The sequence below is a fragment of the Cyprinus carpio genome, chromosome B5, assembly GCF_018340385.1.
Source record: "Cyprinus carpio isolate SPL01 chromosome B5, ASM1834038v1, whole genome shotgun sequence".
Classification (NCBI taxonomy): domain Eukaryota; kingdom Metazoa; phylum Chordata; class Actinopteri; order Cypriniformes; family Cyprinidae; genus Cyprinus; species Cyprinus carpio.
In genome coordinates, this window is record NC_056601.1 from 34,213,569 (window position 1) to 34,232,830 (window position 19,262).

At 38.3% G+C, this 19,262-nt stretch overlaps 1 protein-coding gene across 12 annotated transcripts in view; it reads left to right on the plus strand.

Moving 5' to 3' along the window:
- The window catches only part of LOC109084798 (peripheral-type benzodiazepine receptor-associated protein 1), a 108,242-nt gene that overhangs the window by 79,721 nt on the left and 9,259 nt on the right, over positions 1-19,262 (plus strand). For 9 of the 12 annotated variants that reach the window (XM_042723267.1, XM_042723274.1, XM_042723266.1 and 6 more), the window contains 14 exons: positions 360-513; positions 2,764-2,841; positions 4,679-4,899; positions 6,904-7,010; positions 7,226-7,335; positions 7,752-8,639; positions 9,713-9,864; positions 10,628-11,110; positions 11,898-12,434; positions 12,844-12,999; positions 13,439-14,176; positions 16,062-16,158; positions 17,837-17,967; positions 18,643-18,811. In XM_042723267.1, coding sequence (XP_042579201.1) covers positions 360-513; positions 2,764-2,841; positions 4,679-4,899; positions 6,904-7,010; positions 7,226-7,335; positions 7,752-8,639; positions 9,713-9,864; positions 10,628-11,110; positions 11,898-12,434; positions 12,844-12,999; positions 13,439-14,176; positions 16,062-16,158; positions 17,837-17,967; positions 18,643-18,811 — 4,021 coding nt within the window. The remainder of the gene's footprint in view (positions 1-359; positions 514-2,763; positions 2,842-4,678; positions 4,900-6,903; positions 7,011-7,225; positions 7,336-7,751; positions 8,640-9,712; positions 9,865-10,627; positions 11,111-11,897; positions 12,435-12,843; positions 13,000-13,438; positions 14,177-16,061; positions 16,159-17,836; positions 17,968-18,642; positions 18,812-19,262) is intronic. The other 3 variants (XM_042723270.1, XM_042723272.1, XM_042723277.1) reach the window with 3 other exon arrangements.

The following is a 19,262-nucleotide window of genomic DNA, read 5'->3' on the forward strand; positions in this document are numbered from 1 at the left end:
GCACCACATTTGTTAAAATTTAACAATTATTAAAGTTTTTTAGAGCACTTTCCACTGAGATTAATATCCTGAAGTTCACAAAAATGTCTTGAAAACCAAAATAATTGATAGCTCAGATTGACTTTTCGTTTAGATGATTAATCTATAATTTGACACTAGAGACTTGCCTATTGTAGATGATGTCATCTTCATCGCATCATCACCTACTCTGATTGGCTAATCCCACATGTGCAGTGCATCATTCATTGCTTTGGCTGACTAATAGTATCTGCATTTCTTCATCAGACAAGCTGATACGTATTAATGCACCTCATGAATATAAAGTCATATCTGCATATTAATGTCGACCCTGTGTGTAGGCAAAAGTTCGTGAGCTGGAGGAGAAATGCCGCAGTCAGAGCGAGCAGTTCGGGATGCTGTCACAGGAACTGGACAAATTCAGGGTTCAGGCCTCAAAGATCGACCTGTCGGGCCCCAGCCTGACCCAGCTGACCAATGGGGTCGGCCTGTCCGGTGAGACCGCTACACTAAAATACCATCATTACACGACACATAACAAATGCTTTTGTGTTCTTTCAGATTAAAATGAAGGTTTTTGCATCAAATCAAAGTTTGCTGTGTTGTTGATAGGGATGTAACAATTAACCGCGAGCCGGTTGAAAATCGATTCAAATATGTGACGGTTCAAATCGGTTGAGATGCTAAAAAAATGGAAGGAGGGGAAGCAGTTTATAAAAATGCATGTCTGAGGGGAACTTACTGTCTTTAGAAAAGTTTAGATATTATTTTTTCTTTTCATCTTGACTCTGTATAATGCATATTAAAGTTCATAAGTGCAGCGCTTCTTTGTTTACAGCAGTAACCAAGGAAACGCTTTGATCTGCGTCCATGCAGCTCATCCGCTGGTTCATGCATCTATTTTTATGTATAGTTTCTCAAAACTGAAGTCAAAACATTCTGTTTTTGCTTCAAAATTTTCGAAATTATTCAGATCTTGTTGCATGTATCTTTGTTTGGATCACGATTAAAATGCAGCGGTTGCCTCTAACTTAAAATGGAAAGAGCACACACAAAGCCTTATTTTGTTTATATGAAGAGATTTATTTTATTTGTGTTATTTATTTGATTTGGGGCTTGTTTTAAAATTTCAATTTAGTTTTGTTATTTACATTTACATTATATTAAAATTTTGTCATTTATCCAAAGCTACGTACAAATGAGGACAATAGAAGCAATCAAAACCAACAAAAGAGCAATAATATGCAAGTGCTATATTAGCATATTATTATAGTTATATTTCAGTTTCACAAGGAAATGTACAGCATTTTGTCCAAGCAATAATAAAAGGACACATTTCAATTATAAATTGTTTTAAAAAAAAAAAATCGTGAATTGAAGCGAATCGTGAAATCAAATTTGTGAATCGACTCGTGAGTTGAGTGAATCGTTACAGCCCTAGTTGTTGGTTTATTTTGCCGCTGATTTGTTTGGGTCGAGGCTGTTTATTGCAGAATTGTGGCGGTCCTTGTTATTCTCTAGCATTGTCGCCGTTTTATTTCTTTGAGCACATGAAACTGCGGTGCAAGTATTAATTCTTGATTAACTGAGTTCTTGTCTTGTTGATTCCTGTTGTGAATGTGTACCAAAAACAAAAGTGGCGGTTTTCCTTTAAGTGCTGTTGTTTTACATCCTCAATCCACAGCACAGAGTAGTTTGTTGTGATTGTTTACAGAGTTTGGTTATGTGCATTGGTCCACTAATACAAGATAAAACAGTAGCCTAAAGCCTAGTGAGCTCGCTGTGTACACAGGCATCAGTCTCAGCATCCTAAATGAAATGCAGCTAGTTATGTGAATGATTTGAAACACTCTCCAACACTTTCGTACGTGAAGTGCACAGAGACTCAACAGTTGATTCCAGTGGAGTTTGACATGTTCATTAGTTTCTAAGCTAATAATGCCCATGCTAATTACACTAATACAAATATACAGCAAAACAATTAATTAATTTTACTTACTCAATATAGGGTATAAGTTTGGGGCCAGTATGATTTTTTTTTAAACGAAATAATTTTATTCAGCAAGGATGCATTAAATTGATCAAAAGCGACAGTAAAAACTTTTATAATGTTTCAAAATACATGCTGTTCTTTTATATTTTCTGTTCATCAGAGAATACTGAAATATAAATGTATCAGTTTTTCCACAAAAACTGTTTTCAACATAATAATAATCAGAAATGTTTATCGAGCACCAAATCAGAATATTAGAATTATTGCTGAAGGATCATGTGACACTGAAGACTGGAGTAATGATGCTGAAAATCACAGCAATCAGTTACATTATTACAATAGAAAACAGTTATTTTAAACTGTAATATTTCACGATATTATAACTTTTGCTGTATTTTTTATCAAATAAATGCAGCCTTGGTGAGCAGAAGTGACTCATTTTTAAAAACATATTAAAATCTTACCAACCCCAAATTTTTGAATGGTTGTGTATCCTTAATGATTATAGATTTCTTCTTATTGATTTTTTCTGTCATAATGCATTCTGGGGTTCTGTACACATTATAGAATTAGAAACAAGCTGTCTTTATAGGTAACATACAATAGTATTGCTGCTTTTGTGTCGGGTCACACCTGTGATGCTTTATCATGCTGTCTAGGTTGGCAGCTCACTAGGTTTTGGAGCACAGCCTAAGAAAGAGTGTCTGCAATGCATAAGTGGATTGCGTCTGCATTATCCCCTCTTTTTCCAGGCACAAATGCCTCATGGGAAGACATCACATTCTGGAGTTTGGAGGGTAATGAAGCCCTCTGTGACACCTCTGAGTCTGGTACTATTGAATTCAGTTTGGTGACATGTCCGCCTGCATGAAGAACACATGGAGTGTGACCGTGTAGTGAGCAGTGGGCGGCAGTGGTCACATCCATGAAGAGTTTAATATGTGCAGTCCTGAGCTAGAGCTGGGCGATATGACAGTATATAGCGTGAGAACCCAGTCGATCATAACGCCCACCCCTAACCCTGAACCATAACATAAAGCGCTTTATTTAGTTGATGTTCTTTGTGTTGATCGTCGTACTGTTTGCAGATCTCACCTTGTTAACATAGGTTTGGTTTGTTTTTGTCATATGATCACTTATGCAATTGGTAGCATAAGACATTGCATGTCTCTCAGCTTTGAGAGGATATGATTGGCTGCTTTATTCTGATGGACCAATCAGAATTCACCATGGTGATATGTGCTTAATCACAGCTGCTGCTTGACTATGTTCACAATGGTATATTACTTATTATTTTTGCAGTAATGCTTATTTATACATACACTACTGGCCAAAAGTTTGTAATAATTACTTTTTCTAATGTTTTTGAAAGAAGTCTCTTATGTTCACAAAGGCTGCATTTATTTAAAAAAAAATAAAAAAAAAAAATAAAAAATCACTACAATTTAAAATAACTATTTTCTATGTGAGTATATGGTAAAATGTAATTTATTCCTTTGGTCAAAGCTGAATTATAAACATTATAAATGTCTTACAAAAGATCACTTTAATGCATCCTTGCTGAATATGTAAAATAATTACTGTCCATTACATTCATTATACAATTCTGAAAAAAGAAAATGTTTCACTGTTTCCACACAATTTAAGCAGTTTTTAACATTGATAATAAGAACCACACAATGCAATTCACTCAACTGATGAACTGAAGTAATATCAGCTGTCATTTTTTGACATTTTGACTCATTATTTAATCAGACTGCCAAAAGTGACATTTTTGCATCAAATTGGATTAGAATGTAAAGTAACTGTGGATATTTCTAAGATGATTATTATTAATTACTAATTACTTACTTAATTAAACACAACTGAATGCAGTATGTACTGTGCCGTTTGCTGTAAGTACTCCATTCTGAACATAGTCCTGATCTTTCGCTGCAGGTCTGGATGCATTTTTATGTTTAGCACAGAAATAACAGCATGTTTAAATATTAACATGCACTTTTTAGTTTCTGTTATGCATTTTTGTGTTTTTATTTGTATTTTATTTACATAGGATTTAATTAATCCTCTGCAATATAATGAATTGTGTTAAAGCTGCAGATGAAAATGCTCAATGCAAATTACATTTTATAGCAGGCAAACAATGCATGAATGTGAGCAGAGGGAGGAGATGAAGGTCAAAGAATGATTTCTACTGGAGTCTCAGTGACGGGGGTCGTGACCCAAGCAGATGGTTTTCACTTAATCAGCCCTGATTCTAACCTGTAGATCACAGGGGTCGACTAGACGCATGAACACATACTTGTAAACCTCAGCTCAAAGCATTATCCCACATCTGTACACACACACACATACTGTATGCATGTGCATCTCATTGAGGACATACTAGGGATGCACCGATACAAAATTCCCCAGCCGATACCGATAACCGATTATTCAGAATGATATATGCTGAAAAAATAGTTTAGCTTTCTTAAAGGAAAAAATCTCTCCCAATTAATGCTGTACAGTGGCTGATCGTTCAGATAACTGTTTTAAGCAGCTGATACTGATTATTGGCCGATATATCGGTGCATCCTTAGGACACACCCCAGACATCTCAACATCATCTAAAATATATCATCAGCATTATTTTTAGTTGTACTTCTCTGCATCGTTGCATGTTAGATGTGGCTGCGGTTTTGCGGACGGGCTCCACTCCACACGCAGCTGAACTGTCACGTCCCGAACGCTCACCGAACGTCAAACACAGAGAGCTGCCTGCCATCAGTGTGAAGTCCGGCTCCACGTCCAGCCCTACGCCACCCAGATCTGAGACAACTCACCTCTCACCCAAATCTGCTGGATCTCACCCGGCCAGCCCCCGAAAAGCCAGCCCTACACATGAGGTGAGAGGAAACACCAGTGTTTACAGGGATGCATTTAGCAGACGCAAAAAGAGCCAATATTTGTAATATACAGTGCCAGGTTTGTTAGGCAGCTGGATAAGTGTTTTTATCATTAACCTTAAACTTAAACTATATATATATATATATATATATATATATATATATATATATACTGAATAAAAGTTACATAATATATATGTGTATGGACTGTGTATATTTATAAATAAAAAATACATAATAAAAAAATATATATGTATATACTGTGTATATTTATTATGTATATATAAATACACACACATGCATGTATATATTTAAGAAGAATATGTTATGTTTATATATTAAATATATTTATATATAATATAAAATATAAGAATATAAATATAAAATGTATATACATGTAAATATTTTCTAAATATATACATGCATGCATGTGTTTGTATTTATATATACATAATAAATATACACAGTATACACACATATATTATGTAAACAAAACTTTTATTTTGGATGTGATTAATCGTGATTAATCATTTGACAGCCCTAATATGTATATATTATGGTAATTGAAATAAATGTTGTCAAATGAAATAAATCTTATTTTTTATTTTAAGTTCAAAAACTAAAACTACTTAAACAACTGAAATAAAAACTAAAAAGAAAAAAAAAAAAAAACTAATAAAATGTTTAATGTAAAGAAAACTAACAAACACAAAAAATGAAACAAAAATATAACAAAACGTAAAAATTTAATAAAATAAATTAGAAATGGATTTATAAGGGATAAAAATGAATTCAAGCTATAACAAAACACAAAAAATTTAACAGTATGTTTATACTACTACAATAAAACTCACAAGTCCATGTGTCTAGTGCAGGAGTCAGCAAATGTTTTGAATTTTTTTTGTTTTTAATTACAACAAAAATCCCTAAAACAAAACACTGAAATAAAATGAGTAAAACCTTAATAGACATTCATAAAAAACTATTACTAGTTCAGATTGTTCAATATATAAAATTAAATAAATAGACATAATTAAAAAGACAAAATATAAATAGACAATTAAAAAGACAATTATCTTAATAAATAAATAGACATTTAAAAAGACAAAAATATTTATTAATTAATTAAATAAATAGACATTTTTTTTAAATGACAAAATGAGACAACTCAAACTTTAAAATTAAACATAAAAAATTAAAACTGGACATTAAAATGTAATTCAAAATATAATAATTACTACAATAAAAAATACAAAAAATAGTACAGGGGTCTGTAACATTTTTTGACATGAACTATGACTTCAGAATGTCTTTAACAACTAAATAAAAGAAGTTACAAATGTAGACACATGCAGAGATGATTGTTTTGCTGCACTGCTTTTATGTCGAATCGTCTAGAATGAATGAGTTTACCTTGAAGCGTTTGTTTGAATTTTAGCCGGGAAGTTTAGAAACTGTTCCTGGGTCAGAGTGCAGGCGCTCTCGGCGCGTGTGCCGCTGTCTAAAGCTGATATTCAGTGAGATAATCCTGAGCAGTGCTGCTGGATTATGAAGGCTGTAGTAGTTGTAAGTGATTATCCATAAAAGGGTTTTACCCTTGAGCTATAAATACTGACTGCATGCCTCCATTTAATTCTTACTCACAGCAGCACTATATTTAGATGATTTCAGCAGCTGACTCTGCAAGTTTATTAAACCACAAAACTGAAAAAATTGACATTCTGTGTGTGCTGCATAATGTGAGATAAATGAGCACAATGCATGCATAGTTGTTATTGGTTTTTGTGATTTTGAGTTTTGCTCATGTATTTTGAAGATGAGGGCATCATGCAATCTGTCCATGCAGACATCTTTGTAATTAGAATCATTCCATAGTTTGATTGGAAGTACAACAACAAAAAATCTGGAAAGTGTATCTCCTTTCCATTAAAAGTTTTTCAGCCTATTGATTTTACTATCCTATGTGTTCAATATTCTGAGTGTGTGTTGATGTGTGTGTTTCAGGTGGACACTGCTAGTGAAGTTGAGGAGCTTGATATTGATGTTTCTCCGGCGCCGTATTCAGTCAGTAAAGGAGCAGCGAAACTCCAGGTCTTCATCGCACGGTATAGGTAAACAGCATTTAACTTCATTTATTGATTTCTGCTTACGAGCTTACAGCATGTGCTAAACTGCCATGGTCATCAACAGTGTTGTGGAGAAAATCAACCTGTGAATGGTTTGCTTGAATGATACAGTTGTCTCTACATATTAAACTGGGAGAGAATCTTAACATCGATCAAATAACACACTTTAAATGGCGGCTTGTTTTATTTTCTAAATGCAGTTACAATCCCTTTGATGGTCCTAATGATAACCCAGAGGTCGAGTTGCCCCTCACAGCAGGGGAGTACATTTACGTCTATGGAGACATGGATGATGATGGCTTTTATGAGGGTGAGTTTATTAAAATTTTTAAAATAATTTTTTACCATTTTAATACTTTATTATTCTTTCATTTAAAAAAAAGAGAATTGTTGCACTCAAATGAGACCAGTATATAGAAAAAATAAAATTTCCAGAAAGATGCTGTACGCACAAAATAAAATCCAGACCGCAGAGGTTTATCAGAAATATGTGTTTTTGATTTTTAATGATTTTTAATGAATAATAAGACTGGCTTACATAAATGCTGAAAATAATTAATTATAATACAACTTTAAATCATTTATTCACATCTCCAAAAAATTAAATCAATAAAACAAAAACAAAATAGTTACACAAAAATTCTGAAAACACTTTAAATTTCCTTCAACAATACTCGCTATAACTAACACTATTGTGTTACACCATCTTTCTGTCACCCACTGTAGGTGAGCTGATGGATGGCAGAAGAGGCCTTGTTCCCTCCAACTTTGTGGAGCGTGTGTCGGACGATGACTTCATGAGCTCTCACCATCACCAGGCTGGCGATATGTCCCATAATTCCTTCCAGGAGAGCAGCTTCCACAGCGGCAGTGAGCGACTGCACCAACACCACTTACGCTTCGCCCACAGCACCTCCGAGAGGACAGAGACCTCCACAACAGCATCGGCTCCCGGTGATAATGCCAAAGCTAACCCCGCTAACCCTGCCCTGGCCGTCCCGCTCAGTAACGGCTTAGACTTGGATCTAGAGGAGGTTGGGGTGGACACTGTGCCTTACCCCCGCAAGCTAGCGCTAATCAAGCAGTTAGCCAAGAGTGTCATCATCGGCTGGGAGTCTCCACTGGTCCCGGCCGGCTGGGGTACTGTGTCTAGCTATAATGTGTACGTGGACCACGAGTTGCGACTCAACGTGCCATTTGGTACCCAAACGAAGGCTGTTCTGGAAAGGCTAGATTTGGCACAGAAGGCGTATCGGATTGCGGTGCAGTGCCTGACGGAGCGAGGCAACTCTGATCAGCTGCGTTGCAGTATGCTGGTTGGACGGGACGTGAGCGTAGCGCCGACTCACCTGCGCATTGAACGCATAATGGCTACCTCGGCCAGCCTAACCTGGCTGCCTAGCAACAGTAACTATGTGCACATTGTGTCTTTAAACGACGAGGAGTGTGAGCTGGTAAAGGCGGGATGCTATTCACTGTGCCTCAGCAACCTCACACCCAACATGCATTACAACGTTAAAGTGGAGGCCAGGCCGCACCGCACAGCCTGGGAACTACCGCCGGAGTGCAGAGAACGCAAAACCGCAGTGACCTCTTTCACAACCCTGTCTGCAGGTGAGATGAAATTAGGGTTGCGTGATGTCTACAAAATTGGCATCGGACAATGTCTACATTGTAACATCGCAATGGACAATAACATCTATGGGGGGGGGGTCACAATCCCGGCTCAACATCGTGATGTCTATCTTTCCAACCATGGCACTGGGATGCAGCAGATTGCGGGGGGTATGGGGGGGGTCACAATCCCGGCTCAACATCGTGATGTCTATCAGCCATCGGCGATGGACGATGGCATCATCTATTGGCCCAACCCTAGACGCAAAGGTTCACTGATGTTCACAACCAGACTAGGAACATGTATTAAGAGCAGTGTTGGGGGTAATGCTGTGCAAGTAACGCGAGTTACGTTATCAGATTACTTTCGTAAGTAACTAGTAAAGTAACGCATTTCTTTTTAATTTAGAAGGAAATATCTAAGTTACTTTTTAAGTAAGTAACAACAGTTACTTTGTTTCCCATGTATTCACGGACAGCTCACGTGTTGCCATGTTGAGATAAATCTGGAGTAAGTGCAGAGGTGTTGTGTGCGAACATGATGTTACTGTAGTTCTAGACTAAATATGAGCATGTGTTTACTCATCTCACCTGCACAAAACCAGATTCAGTATACCTTAAAATGAATAAAAACATTACAACCATACTACCATACAACCATACTAAGCAAAAATGACACATTTGTGTTTGATTTTTGTTACTGCTAAATAGTGTTGAACTTTCTTCTCCTGCGTCTTATTCTTCATGCTATTTATTTGAGCTGCACCCTCTACTGTACAGACGTGAATTTACATTTCCTTCAGCCTAAGACGTATTAATTTCACTTTTGTTGTGAGAAAGGTTTACATTTTTAAAAGAAGAACTTTTTTATATTACAATTCAAAAGTAACGAAACCCATTATTTCCATTAAAAAAACTTAGTAATGTAAATAGTTACTTTTTTAGGGAGTAATGCAATATTGTAATGCATTACTCTTAAAAGTAACATTCCCTGACACTGAGTAAGACTCCTTTTGTTCTAACTCCTGCTAACTTCAACATCCTTTTATTTGACCTTTACCCTTGTCCTCCAGGTCCTCCTGATGCTCCTCTGGATGTGCAGTTGGAGCAGGGTCCATCTCCAGGAATAGCTCAGATCAGCTGGCTGCCCGTTACTATAGATGCTGCTGGGACGTCCAATGGCGTACGAGTCACTGGCTACACCATCTACGCTGACAAGAAGAAGGTGAACCAAAGAATTCTTCTGAAAAGTCCACTGTATATTATAATTTGTACTAGAGCTGCACAGTTAATCAAAATAAACTGCAGTCGCGATTAGGCAAAAGCTGCGATTTTTATTTATGCGCAGCTTGTCAGTGGAGCAGGGTGATCAGTAGTAAATACTGCTCCATCCGAAGGCTCTTGCACTGAAACACCAAATAGGCCCCACAGAAGAAAGGTGAAGCACCTCATTCCAGGAAATCCTTAACGTAGCTGAATAAACAGAATTCATTAATTCGACATGACTAATAAAAACACAACTATAACAATATGTGGTTTATCTGAGTTCTTCGTATTATAATTTTCATTATAAAAAGGTATATTTATAACGCAATGCTAACTGATATAGCTTTTATCACTGCTTAGAATACTGTGAAATAATAAGTTGTGTGCCTTCTTCTTTGTAAGAAGTCACATCATCTCACAGAAGGATTTTATTTCCAACACTTGACTGATGTTATGAAGTGAGTTTGGAGTAAAAACATTATTTAATATGGTATTTTGTTGAACAAGAGGTTCATAAATGCTTCTCATGTCTGAAAAGATGTTTGATGCTTGTTGCTTTTTTAAATGCATGTTATAAGCAGCACAAACTATCCGTGTTTTCAGATGGAACAGTATTTACTACTAAACCAGATACTTTTTTTCGACCTCGATTTTGATTAATCATGCAGCTCTTATAGCTACAAAAAATTGTGCATGTAAAACTCTCTCACCTCTGTCTGCAGGTATTAGAGGTGTCGTCACCCACAGCAGGCAGCGCTCTGATTGGTCCATCTCAGATCCAAACATTACAGGCAGCCCGTGAGCTCACCGTGCGGACCATGTCAGCTTTTGGTGAGTCGGTGGACTCAATGCCGGTGAATGTGCCCGCCAAATTGCCTGCCATCATGTCCGGTGCCTCATTGCCTCAATGCCAGTCTGTGCCAGCCACCGCCAGTGTCCTCACGGCCAGTGCCAACCCAGATCCTGCTGTCTGTGCCACATCTCTCTCACCTGCCAAATTGCCCATTCTGCCACACACTGCTACACTGGACGAACACACCACTGGTCCTGTTCGGGGATTCTATGCCAATATACCCAATGCAACCACTCGTGAGGCGTCTCCGTCTCCTGCTTCTTATGTAGAAGCCTGGGCAAAGCCAACACCAGCTGGACCCATGCCAGCACAGGAGGCACTGTCACTATGTACCTCATGTACTAACTTAACGGTAAGTTTAAACTAAAAATCTACTTGTCTACAGTTTTAGTCACCACTGTATGTGCAAATAATAAGTAATTAACTGATACTGTATGCTTTAAGAGCCAAAAATGAAAATGTTGTCATTGTTTACCCATGTGTTGTTCAAGTTTCTTTATTCTGTTTAAAGCAAAAGGAGATACTTAGCAGAATGTCCATGCTGCTCTTTTCCATTTATTGAAAATTAATGGGGATTTATTCTATCAAGATCCATAAGTGTTGAAGAGCACCATAAAAGTATTATAACAGTGTTCTGTATGACTAGATTGCAAACAGTAGTTTTACATAATGAAGAGACCATTATTTACTTAAAATGGCCCTCTGCTTGGATCCCTGGGGCATCTCTTAGTGCCATATTTAATAATTCTCAAACATGAAAGAGATTTTAAATCTGCAGTGGATGTTAAATTTTGGTCTGTTCCTCACACAAAATTATTTTTATGTCTTCATAAAACATGTAATATAACCTTCCCATTTTAGATTATTGTTTAGAAAACACCCAGGAATTTCACTAAAATTTAGATCTTTGAATTTTGGCCTAAGACCAATAACCTTCTGCTATAACATTTATTCACTGCTTTACCCTATCCTCATTCTTAATATAGAATTGTTTTTCTTGAGTTGGGTATGATACATTGTCCATGTGCAAAGATCTGGGATGTATGGGTTCTGTTTATTATTGGAAATTGGTTGGGAATAAGTTTTGTATCTGATTGAGTAGTAATTTTTGTAAGCTAATAAAGCACCTCCATCTACAGGTGAGTGTATCTACACCCATGGTCGTGCCTGTGCCTGTTGCTACACCAACATCCATGGCCATACCAGCTCCCTTGACCACACCAGGACACATGCCCACACCAGTGTCCATGACAGTGACAGGTCCTATAGTTGTGCCGGCACCTGCCACCATGCCTGTGCCCATCTCTGCGCCCATACCTGCACCTACACCTGCACCTGTTGTTGTACCTGCATCAGTGCCAGTGCAGTCTAGTGTGGCTCCTGCTGTGCGGAACCCAAGCAGAGAGACAGACAGCCCAGGAGGCCTGCGTCCTGTTGCCTCCCTCTCCGACTTCTTGGAGGACCCTCGTGCCAAACTTCACACACCACCTCCACCCAGTTCCACCTGCCCCAAAGTCAACATCCCAGGAGAAGACCCTCTTGATATCCCAGATACGCACCCACTGAGACCTCCCAATCCGTCACCCTTTGAGTCAGAGCCCGAGGAGGACAGGGAAAACACCAGGCTCGTATCCATAGAGGAGTTCCTGCGGCCTGTACCTCAACCTCGAATAAAGGCCAGTTGCTAAACCAAATCTGGAGACCATGTGTGTCCCTGTGCAGTCGTTATCTTTTTTGACTGCAATCATTTGATTAATTTACCATTTGCCTCAGAGCTAATCTTCCCTCCTTTATAAACTAATTTAATCCAGCAGAGAAACACCTTAATTATTTGAAATATTGTGTTGTCCTAGTGCAGGGGTGCCCAGTCCTGCTCCTGGAGGGGCACTGTTTTACAAAGTGTAGCTCCAACCCCAGTTAAATACACTTGAACCAGCTAATCAAGGTGTTTGGAATTATTAGAAACTTCCAGACAAGTGTATTGGGGCAATTGCAACTTAATTCTTCAGGAGCAGGATTGGACACCCCTGTCTTAGTGTCTCAGAAAACTGTATTGAAGTTGTTGTTTTTGTGGTACATTATTAGGTCTATGCTGGTGGTCTTATGGACCCTCCCCCAGACTACCATGGGGAGAGCAGTCGGTCTGATCTGTCTGACATACTTGAAGAAGAGGAGGAAGATCTGTACTCTGAACCTATTACTGACGTCTCCAGAGGTTACAGTACAGCTCCTACGTGCAGGGTATGTACATGCATGAATGTTGCACTGAATGTTCCTCAGTGAACCTTTGGACAAAAAGTTGAGTCCTATTGCAGTGTGTCAAGGCTTTTTGTTGGTATTGCACCAGGTAATCATGCTCACAATGAAACATCACAGATTCAATATCCTGCTTGATATAATGATATATTAAACATTTAGCAGGTTCTGATTGGCTGTAATTTTCCCAACTAGTGAAAACTTGTTGGGACTCAGTTTTAGCCATACTTGCCATTTACGTTCTTCTGTTCTTATATTTCCTCTGTTGCATTTTAATTTACTTGTTTCTTTTTTTTGTTTTGTTTTGTTCTATTTTCCACTTTTGACACCAAACAAACCTTTGCCTTCTCTGTATGTTCTCGATCTTTCACCTTGCTCATTTCCTACTCTGGTAAATCCCAATGCTCCTCTAAAACAACCGTAGTCTGAAATGTGGGAACCAGACAGCGATGAAGAAATTTTGGAGAGAATTATAAAGCTCCCCCCTCAAGCCTACCACAAAAAGCAGCTCTTTAGCATCCCAGAAGTCACTGAAGAAGAAGACAACACTGAATCTGAACCCCACGCTAGGCCTTCCCCAGGCCGGACTACTTCTGGCAAGGGCCGCCAAAGTGGACATGAGGGGCGTCGACATTCCCCCCACCATCACAATCAGGCACATAAAATGGAATCAGATTCACCCGCAGTGAGGTACAAAGGGACTGTGCCAGTCAGGACTAGACCCAGAGTGCACTACGCTGACACAGTGGACACCATCAACTATCTGGATGAGGAAGAGATGGAGTTGGGCTCTGACAGTAGCCTGTATGCTGGGCTTAGTTCTGTAAGTGTAGCTGCACGTCGTACACCGCACAAAGCTCATGGCGACCGACTTAGGAGAGAGGCCTTGCTCCGTAGCCAGATGACTTCAGGAACAGGGCAGGGACCCCATTTACTTAGCAAGACCATACACCGTGTGAAATCGCCCACTGGACCCTCAACAGAGATTGATGTAGAGTATGGAACCGATAACGATGAGGAGCCTCAGCTGTTTGATCCTGGAGAAGTGGTGTTAGAACAAATGAGCTCGGAGTGGTGGGTTGAAGGCGGTAACAATGAGTACCACCACTTGCCCCTGACATGCAGACCCCAGCCGGAGCTGCCCCCAAGCAGCCGATCATGGGTGGGTTGTCCTCTATCCATCCATCTCCTGCTAAACCACACATCCCTTTAGGAGATGGCTGAAACCTTTTGCGTCCTAAAAGCAAAAATGACTAAGTTTGCACCCAAATCAGTTGCTATACCTATCGGTTCACTGTAGCTCAAAAGTTGCTACTAAGTTCACTGGTAGCAAATTTGTCAACTGTTGAAAGAGGACCTCGAGGGAGTTGAGAACCCCTGGCTTAATGGGTATTGTTGGAGTTAATGACTAAAATATTAATGAACTAATCAATTAACCCCTGGCTTAATGGGTATTGTTGGAGTTAATGATGACAATCTTAAGGAACTGAGCAATTCAGGTTCCAGTTCTGCTTAACATTTTCATTTACAATCCTTTTGGAATAGATAATATTATGGCATTCCTGTATGTGTGTTTCATGTTAAGTTGTCCAGGAAGAATGCAAATGTTCCAAAACTGTTAATGGAACTGAAAGACAAAAACAAAACATCAGTTGTGAATAAGAAGTGGTTCTCTATTGCCAACTCTACATGGAGCTAACATTTAAAATGCATTAATTTACCACATACCTTGCCATATGGGATTCCACCAAGTGCTCAATGTCTCTTCAACTCTAATTTTACTGTGGATGCAAAAGGTTTAAGCCTGTACATCTCGGTTCTTGTGTACCCTACACCCTTTCTCTCAGTCTCTAGTCAAGGCATCTTCGTATTGGTAGTTTGCATTTGTCCTACGTCTTATTCTACCCAGTGTTCAGTCAGAACCTTGCTGTTCTAAGACTGTGGCTGTGCATTATCGCTCAATAGGTTTTCTTGCTCTGGTGCATCTCCTTTCCTTGACACAAATGGGATGCTTCTTGACCCACTTATTGTCAAGGTTGTCTAGAGACTGCTTGAGCAGTTAAAGTAGAGATTGGACAACACCGAAGTGCTGTATGAAACTGTATCTTGTGCTTGCACAGGGATCTCCTCTGTTCCCATAATTGCACTGTTGCAACAAAGAACAACCCCAAGTGCTGCTTCTGTTGATCTGGAATCAAATGTTGCTTGAGCAATGGCGTTTTTGACTTGTGTGTGTATTTCAGGGCTCCAGGCTAATTGCTAATTCAGTACAACTAGCTTGCAACAGTGATTTCAAATCTATTTGAAATAAGCCTAAGATGCCAGAACTTCATATCGTGTTGATATGTGGCTTCTTCATATACCCTAGGAAGGTGCACAAACACAGATATTAATGTCTGGCCAATGCAATTGCAGTCCATTGTACATAGCTAGAAGCTCTTGAATATAGTTGAAAGTGTTTCAGGCATTTTGGTTATCAGGTAGCAAGCTAAGCAAAGTAAACTGTACAAAGGTACATTGTGTACAGCACATTTTCCAAATGCTAGCTTGGCAATTTATTTAATATGGACTGTTCTGATTCTGTAATTTGGCAAAATTACAAAATGTTTTATTGGAAGCAAGTTGCTCCTAAGCGATTATTCTAGTCTGGGGCCCCTAGTGTCCATTAGTGGTATTACATGCAGATTGTGTGACATTACAGTTGTTCCACTCTGATGTTATTAACATGTTAGATTAGGGAACACTATTCACTATTAACTTGTTGCTTATTAGCCTGCATTTTACTCACATATTCGCTGTTTATTTCTATTTATAAAGGACATATTAATACCTTATTTTGCATGACAATATTCAAGATCCCTTAATCCTAAACATACCTACTACAAACAACTACCTTGCTTGCTATCAGTAAGCAGCAAATTAGAAGTTTATTGAGGGAAAACTCTTAGTTAATAGTGAATACGTGTTCACTAATCTGAAGTGTTACCGTGATGTTTGTGGCTGTATCCCACGTGACATTATCTAACTGTTTGTTTCTCTCAAACCAGGAGGCAGGTGGAAGAGAAGCATCGTTGGCAGATCCAGGTGCAATGTGGTGCGATGTCACTCCAAAATCGCCACGGTCTGAAATCAGACTACATAGAGGTGAGACTCTCTCACTTCCTTCTCTCTCTCTCAATGTGAGCAGTGTTCAGCTCTTATTTAGATCACATCCTTTTCTCTCTTTCTCATTTAACCATTTCAGAGTCCTCCCCACCCACCCAACTTTAAACTGCCCTTAACTGTTCTTCTCCAAACTTAGTTTCAGCCAAAGCAACACATGTATCTAGCCTAGTCTAAACTCAAACTTCTGTCATGCTTAAATAAAACTAATCAGGGTTACACTGCTTATTCTAAGAGTTAGTTATATGATCAAACCTGTAACACAATGTATTAAAGTTTGGCATGTAATATATTCAGAACTGGCTTGTTGAGGAGTGCTGTTACTTTTCTAAGTGATCAGACATAAAATTTATTTAACTGAAAGCCCATAGATTTGCATTTATGGACAGTCAAGTAATATAAAGTATTATAAAGTAACCACAGAAATGCACAACATTTGACCACATCCCAGAATACCCACACTTTGTAGACTAGCACTTTTACAATTAAAAAAGTATTTAGTATATTTTTTAATCGTTTTTGTCTTTGGGGGCAAGGTGGTTTTCCCAAAGGTAGCTCCTTTTTCTTTATATTTGCCCTCAGATATGACCCACAGAGATAGTTGAATGTCCTCTTTTCTTTGCTCTGCCCTTGATTGTTGCTACAGATGGTCTTGATCCTCACTAATGAGATGAGCACATCTCACTGCGGGAGCTTAACACAAACATGACAGACACCTATTAGCACCACTGATTATACTGTACATCTCTGTTTTACACTATAGTCATCATCCAACCCATCTAGAAACAGGAAATTGATCCTTGATGGCTTCAGAGTGCTGACCTTTGACCTGATGACCCTGACAGATGTTTGAGTGTTGCTTTCAGACTGCAGTATACAGAACAGCAGTTATCTTTCATGCATGTCCAATAAATAGCACAGGAAAATTATGGACAGTGTTTTGGAGCATTTGTGTTTGCTTTCCATTTATTTACACATGTAACTTCATCTGTGCAGTTGCATTGACTTATTTAGTAGACACTTTTATCCATTTCTGACTTAAAGTGATGCATTTTTATCAGTTCATATAGTAATCGATTGCTCAGCACAGTTGCTTAATTGTGAGACATGGTGATTTTTAACACATTATGGGATATATTAGCTTGACCAATCAACATTGAGAACCAGAAGTGGGTTGGTTTTATTAAATATAATATTGATCTTTGTTTATATTGTTTAGTTTTATTCTCTTCCATGACAACATTATTGAAATTCACCAAAGTTTTTTTGTTATCTAAAAAGACATTTGTATGTCTTTCTTTCTTCCTGTCTTTCTCGCTCTGTACAGATGACTCATGAGCGCACGTTTCTGTAGCCGCTCATGGCGGCTTAGGATCAGGAGGTTTTAGTATGATTACCTCACTTAAGGACACGCCTGGGCCGCACCATTATGCTTTTCAGGCGGGGGAGACCACAAACATTAGTTTACTGATTGTAACATTTCACATTCATCATGGAACGTCGCATTAAATGTAACAAAACTTTGCACAGTTCCAACTTCAGCTTTTTAAAATGTGATACAGGCATGACATGTCCAGATCACCCACCAATGTGTTAGTTTCATGATATATCCTATGAAATCATTTCTTGACAAGTTTGTGTTTGCTCTTTGGTGTTGCAGAGCCCAGAGCATCTGGGGAAAATGAGGTGAGGGTATTTGTTGCCCTCTTCCCATATGATCCTTCAGTCATGTCCCCCAATCCTGACGCTGCTGAAGAAGAGCTTCCCTTCAAAGAAGGCCAGATTATCAAGGTATGACTCTTAACCCTATAAATCACACCATAGGAAATAATAGTCAACAATAGACATGGAACAATTTATATTAAGTTTGCATATACTGTATGTTTTATGTTTTGTGTCATGTTTGATGCATTCAGCTTTTATGGCTCATATAGTCTGATAGTCTGAGGACAAACAGTTCAGTTTTATTCCCAAACTAAGCAGAAATATGCAATTTGGTGCAGATGCTGATATTTGTATGGCCAAAAAGTATGATATTCTGATGCATGTATTGTAACTGAATGAGATCTTTGTAACAGTATAGTAGATACTTACATAAAATTGTATAAACATCAGTCATCACTCTAATAATCCAATAATATGTTTTAGTAAGATGAGATTTAAATGATCTAAACATATAATGCAGCACAATACAATGATAATTGAGAGATGTAGAAATAAACGTTCTTCAAAAGCCTGAAGATCAGTTTTATACACATTAAAACGTAAAAAAAAAATAAAAAAAACAAACAAAACTAACATAAATAAATCAAATATTCATCCATAAATAAATATGCCCACAAAACCTTATTGCTGTCATTATAGATAGCAAATAATACCAATCATACATCACTTTGCTGTTCATAATGATTTCAGAACTTAATAAAGTTCCTGTAGAAAGTTGATTGCTGTGTTTCTTCTCTGCAGGTTTATGGGGACAAAGATGCAGATGGTTTCTTCCGGGGTGAGGCGGGTGGCCGTCGTGGCTATGTGCCGTGTAATATGGTTTCAGAGATCCAGGTTGATGATGAGGAGACCAGAGACCAGCTCCTGATGCAGGGCTTCCTCTCCACAGAGGCGTCATTGGAAAAGATAGGTGCGTTCATCAGTGCATGCGTCAGACTCGCACATCTACACCTCAGTGTCAGCTTTCACACCAACATATACAGTAACATGTTTCACAAAATATTTGTGTGTGTAGTTCTTATTTGATTCCTGAGCATATACTAGCATTAAACTCTATTGAGATCAGCTGTAATCATTAAAAAGCATTAGCATAATGTCACTGCTTGGCTTCACATCAGGATCTTAAAGTGCTGTCTAGATAGACAGCTGACTAGGGTTTGGAGCAGAGCTGTAGTCGGACTTGACATTTATTTAAGGTCATATTTTCAGCATTTATTTTTCAAAAATAAAAATCTCTGAACTCCCTGTAATCGTTCAAAGAAAAAGCCACAAAAATCCAGCCGCAGCTGATATTTCAGCATAGCTGGAATCACGCTTGTAGACACGAGCTTTAAAATAGGCTTCAGGCTAACAACTTTGAG